An 11,178-nucleotide genomic window follows, 5' to 3' on the forward strand; every position below is an offset into this window, starting at 1 on the left:
TTCTGGCTGGTAACATCATAACAACAGCAGGTTGTCGTGTCAAACAGACAGCGCACGGAACGTTGTGATCATGAAGTGATTTAGTGTTAGCAAAAGAAAAGATGGTATTGGCGTCGTAATCTTGTAGTTGATATTCACTGCCATAAATGTGACCACCTTCTTCAACTTTTGTAGTATAATTGGCCCAAATGGGGTCGTTAGGTAGACATAAGAGATTACTTCCGCCACCTGTGTCGTCGTACCATTGTCCACCAGCCACACCTAGAATTGGTAAGAATAAATCAAGTAAAAAATATTAAGCAAAATTATATATGAAATAACGGAAACATTCATTACAGTTTGACCCTTAAAAGGAGTCATGTTTAGTCGCGTGTGAACGAATTGTGGTGTATGTGTTTATGTTAGTGTTTATGTAGTGTAAGCTGTGTGAGTATGAGATCGCAGTCGTGCGTTTGTCTTCTCTTCATGTGTGTGTGTGTGTGTGTTTGCGTGTCTTTGTTTTTGTGTGTGTGTGTGTGTGTGTGTGTGTACGGGTAAGTATTTGTTGTTGTGATGTGTATTGCTTGGGGTAGATGTTTGTGTGTGGATGTCAATAAACGGTGAAAGGAAAGGGATTTTGTTACGCATGTGGTCGTGATTTCCCGAAATGGAAAAGATGTCGTTCACGTTCGAACGGGAAAATTGTTGGTGATGGGAATTGCATGTGGTTTGAGTAGAACAATACGAGAGACGGTGACATGCAGAGAACTGGTGGGTAAGAGGGGATGAAATACTGTTTAGCCGACCATACGGGTGTGGCTGGCTATATCCATCGGTTTGTCTCGGACGAGTCAGGCCTACCACGAGACGGGCCTAACACATACTATAATATTATGATCACAGAGATTTTATTTCATGCAAAGCATGAACTGAGGTGGGGTGAATTTTGAAGCTCATTGATGGCGTAGTGCTTAAGAAGAATGGACAGCGGAGAGGCGACCGATAAAGAATATGTGTAGGGTTTATAGAGAGCACATTCACAAAAGATGTGAGGTTGGTTGGAGAAGATGTGGGAAGCAGTAGCTTTGAATTGGATGTGCCGGTGTACCTTACAAAGATACACTGGACAATTAATGAGGCGAGGTGTTTCATGAAAAGAGATAGGTTGAAGTGGTAGGTTGAGGTGGAGAAGAATAGTAGTGCAATATGTACTCATTTGTGTTATCTTAGTGGTAATTCATCCCTCCACATTTTGCATAATACATACGACCCTAAGTTAGCTTTGTCCATTAGTTACAGTGTGTGGTCTGTCCAGTCCACATGTACATTCTGCGTTCACTTCATTAACCATAAACATTCATTCATCAATTCTAAGAGACCTTGTTCAATGTAGTCTATAACTACAATCAATAGACTCTCTAGTTAATGATAGTCAAGTGGCCACTTTCAGCTCTGGTCACTCACGTACAATACCACCATCCGTATCCAGTCTAGTCCCTATCTATAATTTAAGGTAGTTAGACAACAACCTTTTCACCTGGTCCATAGTAGACAACATTTAAATTCTAATTTGACCAAATACCTACAAAGGAGTGAGCAGTCTTGTGCAGTCACTATAGGGTCTATAGGTATCGTTTCAAACGTGATATATCACATGATTTGCTTGAAGGTGTGTGAGAGAAACTGAAAGAGAGGTGCCGACACGAAGAGAAAATGAGAGGAATAAAAAGAGAAGAAGAGAAAGATAAAGAGAGAAAGAGAGGACATATTTTTAACTAGTCATTATCACTAGCTTTGAATATTTTTCTTCTTGTTTTATAAATCATAGCAAAACATACAGGTACAGTGTCTCCCATTTGAAACTCAATTCGCAAGTGCACCTTCCGTATGGACTGCATATGTACGACGGAATTCCATAGTTATGATTAAATTTTCTTAGATGAAGCATATCAGACCCCTCAGATATAGTTTGACCTAATTTAATATATATATATGTGTGTGTGTATGTGTGTGTGTGTGTATGTTTGTGTGTGCGTGTGTGTGTGTGTGTGTTAGTGTGTTTGTGTGTGTGTGTAACACTCTCTGTTTGGCCCTCGAATTAATATTAATTTCAAATAAGCTACAAAATAAATCTTACAGCCATGTCAGATTTCAACAAAGTCCCATAATTTTTCCTATTGTAATGGCGGGTTGCATATGCAGCTGCGCATGCTCTGTACAGCTTAAACACATGGCGGTCGTTTTAACTGTCTAATTATGCCGTTGAATCAAAAGATGAATTTGAAGATCTACCAGCGTCCGTATTCTCTGCAATTGTTTACGATTTACAACCAAGAAAATATTTGTAATCTAGAGAAGCGAATGCAGATTTACCCATCAGGCTAATAATAGTGGGATAATAAACATTAATAATCTTTAATCTTTATTGCAGCTTGATGCTGTTAACCGAAACCTTCGTTTATCTAACAAATATTCGACACACTCCAACATACTGTCATGTATCCTATTGGATATAACGTGACGGTCACAACATCTCAGCCTTCTTACACACAGCATCCGTGCTTGCCCTGACTATATTTGCTCTCTTTACTCTCACTTTTATGGGTGTTGTATTCGTTTCGCATGAAATGTATTCAGCTTCTAGGATCCATCCTTTCTTCGGTTCTGGTATGTTTACGTAGATGAGTGAAAGAAATCGTCGTATTTGATGTTCTCTGCTGCTGAAATGAGACAATTTTTCTGGTTGATTTCCTTTCTCATTCTTGTATATCAGCGTTTAGTGTATGATGTGAGTGTTCTGTGCATAGAGTTCCATTTTGTCATAATTTGTGGAGAGGTGGGAAGGTTGTGATTTAGATTTAGGTTATAAGTTATGAGGTAAGAATTGAACGGAAAGCTTCCCTGATTAATAAAGGCAAATAAAATGGTTTGTTTAGAAGTAATTGGTTGTTGTTGTTGAAGCGATCATGTGTTTTCTGTGTTAAATAATGTGGTGGTTCTTTGTCATTGTCAGATTCCGAGTTGTAATTTCAAAAGTAAGATGTCTGAGATAGTAGCGTCGAGTATTAGATGAAAAGCTGATATAATTCTATGGTGGTATTTTATTTGGGGTTTGTTGAATCATGAGACAGAAGACAAAATACTGTTAAACAAAATAACATTTTATTTCAACGATAAGTTTGATAAACTGAAATCTTACAAAATGTTTTCTAGAATCATTCCGACAGATTTAGATTTTTCTTGTTTTTGAGATATTTCTGGCATTCTACGTCGCCTCTTTTGTATTGTTTGAATATCTTCTGTGAACTAGTACAACAGTTTATTGTAACGATAGACATACTTTAAAGAATATATTAGGTAACAAAATTGAAAATTTTATGTTATATGTTGAAATTCACAGAGATATTTTCATATGGAACCGAATTTAATTTATATTCAATATTTACTGCATACAACACAGGTTAATTCTTGACCATGGACATACGGTGGACATGGCAATGAACCACAAGCAGCCTGAACGAAATATAATACAGCTCCATTTTCATTTCGGTAACCTGCTGGATCAGCTTCTGGTGCATAGTCCACACACACATATTCAAGTCTGCCCTTGTGTGTATGACGTTCGGACATCAAATATCCTGAATACTCAGCTGTCCAACCAGGGTAACACTGTGTTCTGGCTGGTAACATCATAACAACAGCAGGTTGTCGTGTCAAACAGACAGCGCACGGAACGTTGTGATCATGAAGTGATTTAGTGTTAGCAAAAGAAAAGATGGTATTGGCGTCGTAATCTTGTAGTTGATATTCACTGCCATAAATGTGACCACCTTCTTCAACTTTTGTAGTATAATTGGCCCAAATGGGGTCGTTAGGTAGACATAAGAGATTACTTCCGCCACCTGTGTCGTCGTACCATTGTCCACCAGCCACACCTAGAATTGGTAAGAATAAATCAAGTAAAAAAGATATTAAGCAAAATTATATATGAAATAACGGAAACATTCATTACAGTTTGACCCTTAAAAGGAGTCATGTTTAGTCGCGTGTGAACGAATTGTGGTGTATGTGTTTATGTTAGTGTTTATGTAAGTGTAAGCTGTGTGAGTATGAGATCGCAGTCGTGCGTTTGTCTTCTCTTCATGTGTGTGTGTGTGTGTGTTTGCGTGTCTTTGTTTTTGTGTGTGTGTGTGTGTGTGTGTGTGTACGGGTAAGTATTTGTTGTTGTGATGTGTATTGCTTGGGGTAGATGTTTGTGTGTGGATGTCAATAAACGGTGAAAGGAAAGGGATTTTGTTACGCATGTGGTCGTGATTTCCCGAAATGGAAAAGATGTCGTTCACGTTCGAACGGGAAAATTGTTGGTGATGGGAATTGCATGTGGTTTGAGTAGAACAATACGAGAGACGGTGACATGCAGAGAACTGGTGGGTAAGAGGGGATGAAATACTGTTTAGCCGACCATACGGGTGTGGCTGGCATATCAACATCGGTTTGTCTCGGACGAGTCAGGCCTACCACGAGACGGGCCTAACACATACTATAATATTATGATCACAGAGATTTTATTTCATGCAAAGCATGAACTGAGGTGGGGTGAATTTTGAAGCTCATTGATGGCGTAGTGCTTAAGAAGAATGGACAGCGGAGAGGCGACCGATAAAGAATATGTGTAGGGTTTATAGAGAGCACATTCACAAAAGATGTGAGGTTGGTTGGAGAAGATGTGGGAAGCAGTAGCTTTGAATTGGATGTGCCGGTGTTACCTTACAAAGATACACTGGACAATTAATGAGGCGAGGTGTTTCATGAAAAGAGATAGGTTGAAGTGGTAGGTTGAGGTGGAGAAGAATAGTAGTGCAATATGTACTCATTTGTGTTATCTTAGTGGTAATTCATCCCTCCACATTTTGCATAATACATACGACCCTAAGTTAGCTTTGTCCATTAGTTACAGTGTGTGGTCTGTCCAGTCCACATTGTACATTCTGCGTTCACTTCATTAACCATAAACATTCATTCATCAATTCTAAGAGACCTTGTTCAATGTAGTCTATAACTACAATCAATAGACTCTCTAGTTAATGATAGTCAAGTGGCCACTTTCAGCTCTGGTCACTCACGTACAATACCACCATCCGTATCCAGTCTAGTCCCTATCTATAATTTAAGGTAGTTAGACAACAACCTTTTCACCTGGTCCATAGTAGACAACATTTAAATTCTAATTTGACCAAATACCTACAAAGGAGTGAGCAGTCTTGTGCAGTCACTATAGGGTCTATAGGTATCGTTTCAAACGTGATATATCACATGATTTGCTTGAAGGTGTGTGAGAGAAACTGAAAGAGAGGTGTCGACACGAAGAGAAAATGAGAGGAATAAAAAGAGAAGAAGAGAAAGATAAAGAGAGAAAGAGAGGACAGAAATACAGAGTATACTAACCGTCATATACAAGGTTTGAATAAGGAGGACAAGTAGTTCTTTCTGCCCACCGGGTATACAATGATCCGGGACCGGGTTCTGTGAAATAAAATAACACAATTTAGTTTAAAAGAAAGAATTTTTGAATCCTATACAAAGGAAGTTGTTGGCTTGGAAGGAATTGATAGAGAGGAGAGAAATTTAGAAGTTAAGAGAAAAAGAATGAGTGAATGAATGAAAATCAGAATGAAAGAAGTAAATGATTCGCTAAGAATAAATTTTAAACGAAGAAAATTAGTCATTTGTCTATTGAGCCTGTTGTTGACGTTGATGTCAACGAATTGAGAGATTAATCTCAGAATATCAGAATGTGTATTTGTCTCCCTTAAGAACAGATGTTTGTTTTGTAGTTGAACTTGAATGTGAGTATATATATATATATATATATATATATATATATATATATACATATATATATTTATATATATTTGTGACAATAAAAATGATTAAGTTCTTCTTTTATAGATATGTAGACCATATTATCAATTCCTGGTAACTGATTGGTCAATTACAAATATCAGCTTGGTGTTTGGGCGCGAAGAGAGTCCGTTTCCTGACAGAAGACTAGTATGGCCACCCCATTAAGGTCTTTGACGCCATTCCACTCAATCAATACTTCTTGCGGTTATCAAAGTGGGCACGGGAGTCTCCCCGTAAGACAAATGACTTTACCCCAAATATATCCAAAGCTGCAGTGAATTTGTTAAGGAAGCATTTGTATTTGCCCTCGCTATTGGGTACATTTACTTCCAGCAGCTACACCACTCCTTCATTCTGCTTGAGCTTCAGGAGGTATCCCTTAATACCTAGTGAGATTCACTTCATAATCCAATCCGAAAGCCAGGGATTGTGAGCATCCCACTTCCGCCTGTGCAGACATAGTTGGCACCACGCCTGCACGGTGGAGTTTCCAGCCTACTTCCAATTGTACGCCTCCGAAGTAATGAAGCTTTCTTGAGGAGACACCGATATAGCGTTTTATCTCATCCGGTTTTGACAGTCTAATTCTTAATTATGAACGGTTGATCCCTCTGGACCTGCTTCGGGGTCATGGAACACGCATATTTTGTATTCCCTCCCCATGCATCCAAGATTAAGTTGGGTGGAGACTGCAATATATTTCCCGAATGGACTCCTCCACTCAAGATCCAGACGCAACGGGTTTTATCCCACTCGATGGATGACGCGGTATGGCTATTCCTTGGAGCCCTTAGCGTACTGTATGTATATGTTGCAAACACCGAGGTCAAATACAAATCAATCCTAAGCAAATTCACGTCAGCTTTAGATATATTTGGGGTAAAGTCATTTGTCCTGCAAGGAGACTTCAGTGCACACCTTGGCACTGATAACCGTGAGAAGGATTGATTGGAAGGAATGTCGTCAGTGAACTTAATGGAGAGGTCATAGCAGTCTTCTGTGCAGGATACACACTCTCCTCTCTATGGTATAGATATTATTTGAAGACAGGGATATTTATAAGGGTGCCTGGTATAGAAATACTTGGTGACAGAGGTTTTTGATAGATTTCGGTCATCTTTCACTCTTTGCTGAAATTCGGGTAAATGGAGGGGTGGAGTTGTCAACTCGTCACTACCTAAATGTCTAAAAACCTGAAAATTCCTAGTCTGCCGAACGCTGGAAATTGGTAAGTACAGTGCGACCTACAGAATACAGTTGGAACCGCAGAGAATGCTGGGATCAGAAACCAAAATGTGGAGACTTTTGCATCCAAATTGAGAGTGACCCGCCTGATTGAAATTGGACCTAGAAATGGATTCGTTATCGTATAATTTTTGGGGGCACTTTCTTCTTCGGTTGAACGCTTATTTTAGCTAAATTCACTTAAAAGTGATAAAGCTGCTGGTGAAAAGCACGTTCGGCTATGTGGATGGGACCTATGTGGATGAGACCTCTGGAAAACACACCAAGGCAATGGTAATATGGGGTGACAATCACAATTTTTTCAAACAGAGACCAAAGTGTGTGTTTAGTTAGAGAAAAGTCTACACTAGATGTGAGGGAAAGATATGTAGGGAAATTGTCGTGCCCAAGATTACTATCCTGGACGCTGTACGCTCGACCAGATAGTCGTTCAAAGATAGATATTCCAGCAAACGTTGAAGCATTTCCAAGAGGAATACGCTGTAAACCATGAAAAGGCACAAGATCACGTGCCCTGAGGCATGTTGCGGATGGTTTACCAGGAAGTTGAGTTGAACGGGCGAATATGGATGCTCAAATGAGTGTATTTATGCAAAAGTCGAAAGTTTTCAACGTGAAGGTTTCACTTAGTTGAAGTGTGCATTGTTAGTGCCCCTTCTCACATTCTTTTTTGTGATCTGGTTGAATATGCGCAGCCATTGTGGTAGAGGTATCCCAATTCATCTCTACGTGATCGGTCGACTGTTATTTGTAGACGACATGCTGCTACCTGATTCGTCTGATGGTCACCAACAACGTGCACTGAATGGGTTGGCTGCCGAGTACCCTAAGGCAGGATTGACAAATACGCACTGTGTTGGAAAGTGGAACATCATTATTTCGGGTCTCTGTTCACGAATGATTGGTAACACAAGAGTGGACAGAATGCTGAATTGTAGATATAAACGCAGTGAAGCGCCAGCTCGGGCATTTGATTCTCAGATGAAGAGTGGGGCTCGCTCTGGGTGCTCTAATTTTTTTACAGTGAACGTACCGGCCGCCTCGGACACTCGGCGAAGGGCACCCTCGGGGGCACCGTGCGGGCAGAAACAATTCTCGACGTAGAACGGCATATGTACTCATACACACACAATAAATATCATAGTATATTAGAGTAACATTTTATTTAGGAAATTATTGTAAAGTAGAACGTATTTCGAAATAAATTCAGGCAAGTGTCTTAGTATATATTATTGTGGACATATGGATAGTAATGTGGAATTAATTCAAAGTTGGTGAAATTATAAATCATTGGTTAAGGAGACACGGGTAAAAGACTTTAGCCGTAAAATTAGTTCTTACTTGGTGTGTCATCAGGTTTATCGTCGAGAGATTTCTTGGAGATGAAACGGTTCTGTGAATAAATAGAAATAGCATCATATAAATAGAACTTCAGGGTATTTATTATCGTTTAGAACTTAAAACAATGCAATGGATGACAACATATTCGGACAGGTATCATTGCCGGCAATACCATCTCTACCCCTTAGGAACGTTCTAGAAGGCGCTTCCATCCCGTCAAACGATTTTCTGAACAACATCAGAGAATACAACTCTGAATTTCAAATGACATCGTTTGGTGAATCTAAGAAGATAGATAAACATGAATTTACGCCGAGGTCAAAGTTCAAGGGCAAGTCTATCCCCTCATTGGTTCCCTGGTACCTGCGAATGAACAACCACAGTTCCGCGAAATTTGCTCTATGAGTGATGTAGGACAACAAACCCGACGTGAGGTGTCAAAATTTCCGATGATGGGTCGTGTTAGACACAGCGCACACTGCTGCAATGGAGAGTATATCCACTAACAGCTTTTCGGTGTGTTCAAAAATCACTCAAACTCCACCTCCAATTTTGCATGACAGGTTAGGGCCTGAAACACTCCAAACGGACGCATAGCATGTTGCTTAGTCGAATTAGCCCAGCATTTACTCTACAAATGTTTTGTTGTCAATGTTGCACTTTCCCATATCACCTGTTTCAAAATGACTGGAATATATTATATACCAACTTTGCCATTTTAATCCGCAGCAATGCCGGGTATGTCTGCTAGTACACACACACACACACACACACACACACACACACACACACACACCACACACACACACACACACACACACACATATATATATATATATATATATATACACACACACATATACATATATATATACACACACATATTTCTACATTATATATATATATATATATATATATATATATATATATATATACATATATATATAAATATAAGTGTAGCAAAAAATTCTAGAAAAAATTCTCTGCTACCAGCGGTCTAGTGAGAAAGAAAAGATAGTCAAAGACTATATACTATACATTCAACAATATAAGGAATGGCCATAATAGGACATTCGACTCACTAGAAAGTGCAGCCAAACTCAAACCGCAAATTAGTTGTAATTCTGAAATAGAAAGAGAAATAAAAACGTTTCCCCTTTCATCTCTGGACTATGCATAGTTTCTGCAAACTTTGTAAACAAATTAATTAAATTACATATATTTACATCTGGCGTGCCGCGTCAGCAGAGAAGCCTATGATGAGTATATGTCCACGAGGCGATGGTAAAAAAGCCTCCAGTCCATATGCTCTAAATTTTCAAAATTCTACCGCAATCGCGATGTCTTTCAGCAGCAAATATAAACTGCTGATTTAATTTCAAAATTAGCCAAAAAATCATTAATTAATAAATATAAGGGTATTTAGCGGTTTGAGTTTGGCTGCTCCTTCTAGTAAGTCGAATGTCCTATTATGACCATTCCTTATATTGTTGAATATATATATATATATAATATATATATATTATATATATATATAATATATATGTCTGTACATATATGTACATATATATATACATGTATATAAATAGTTAAATTTAATTCAAACAAGAAAGCACAAAAAAACAACACGTGGAACAAATATAGTATTATTGGACGTTCAGGAAAGATGGAAAGAAGGAAGGTTTAACATTTGGGGTGGAGCTCTTCGTCGGAAACATACGAGAAGGAAAGATCCAGGGGAGGGATGACAGGGGAAAACAATCGCCAACGGTACACGCGCGGTCACATTTTGAATGACCGGAAGAAAATGGGTGAAGAAAAGTTCTTTCAGAGACAGGAGAGAGGTAGAGGAGGAGGAATGTGTGTGTAAGTGTGGATATGTGCGGGCGCGGTGATCTGCGTGTGAGTGTGTGTGTATGTATGTGTGCAAGGATAACACGTGTGTGTGTGTGCATGTGTGTGTGTATGTGTGTGTGGTTGTGGCTGTTAATCTTTGCGTGTTGTAGGGTTAGTAGTGTTAAGGTCAAGGAGGAAGGAATTGGGCGTTGTTTTAGCCTTCAAATGACGCCACCCCACTGGCTAAGCGAGCAGGCCAACAGAAGAAAGGGAGAAAGTTGCAGCGAAAGAGTACAGCAGAAAACACCAAAAACCCCTCCCTGAGCCCCGTGGATCTTTAAACACACACAACGCCCAGTCTGGGAATCGAAACCGAGATCCGACAACCGTGAGTCCGCTGCCCAAACCACTGAGCCACGGCGCCTCCACACAGTCATATATATATATATATATATTATATATATATATATATATATATATATTATATATATATATATATATATATATATATATATATATAGATATATATATATATATATATATATATATATATATATATATATATATTATATATATATATTATGTGAAATAGAAAGATGAATAATCTTGTAGCAGATTAATCAAAAGTTTAACCGATACCTTGGTAGCAAGAATCACAGCAGAAGACAGCACGGTTGGAGGTACAACCATATGGTGTTGCAACTGTGCGTTGGTGCGGATAATTGAAATTAAAATATTATTGGTGATTGAAGAAATGGAGCTGAACGAAGATTGAACAGAAATCGTTTTATTTCATTCTACACGTGTTCGAAGGCACAATTTACCAAAATCCGATTGAATAATGAGACCATATTGTGTCTTTCTCATCAGGAA

The 11,178-nt window shown here is 38.8% G+C and overlaps 1 protein-coding gene across 1 annotated transcript in view; it reads right to left on the bottom strand.

Moving 5' to 3' along the window:
- Window positions 1-215: 215 nt before the first annotated feature.
- The window catches only part of LOC118767006, a 22,747-nt gene continuing 11,784 nt past the window's right edge, over window positions 216-11,178 (bottom strand). The window contains exons 3-4 of the mRNA XM_036510912.1: window positions 3,745-3,914; window positions 216-261 (exon numbers count right to left, since the gene is read on the bottom strand). Of these exons, the coding sequence (XP_036366805.1) occupies window positions 216-261; window positions 3,745-3,914 (216 nt within the window). The remainder of the gene's footprint in view (window positions 262-3,744; window positions 3,915-11,178) is intronic.

The sequence above is a fragment of the Octopus sinensis genome, linkage group LG18 (assembly GCF_006345805.1).
Source record: "Octopus sinensis linkage group LG18, ASM634580v1, whole genome shotgun sequence".
In the NCBI taxonomy this organism is placed as follows: domain Eukaryota; kingdom Metazoa; phylum Mollusca; class Cephalopoda; order Octopoda; family Octopodidae; genus Octopus; species Octopus sinensis.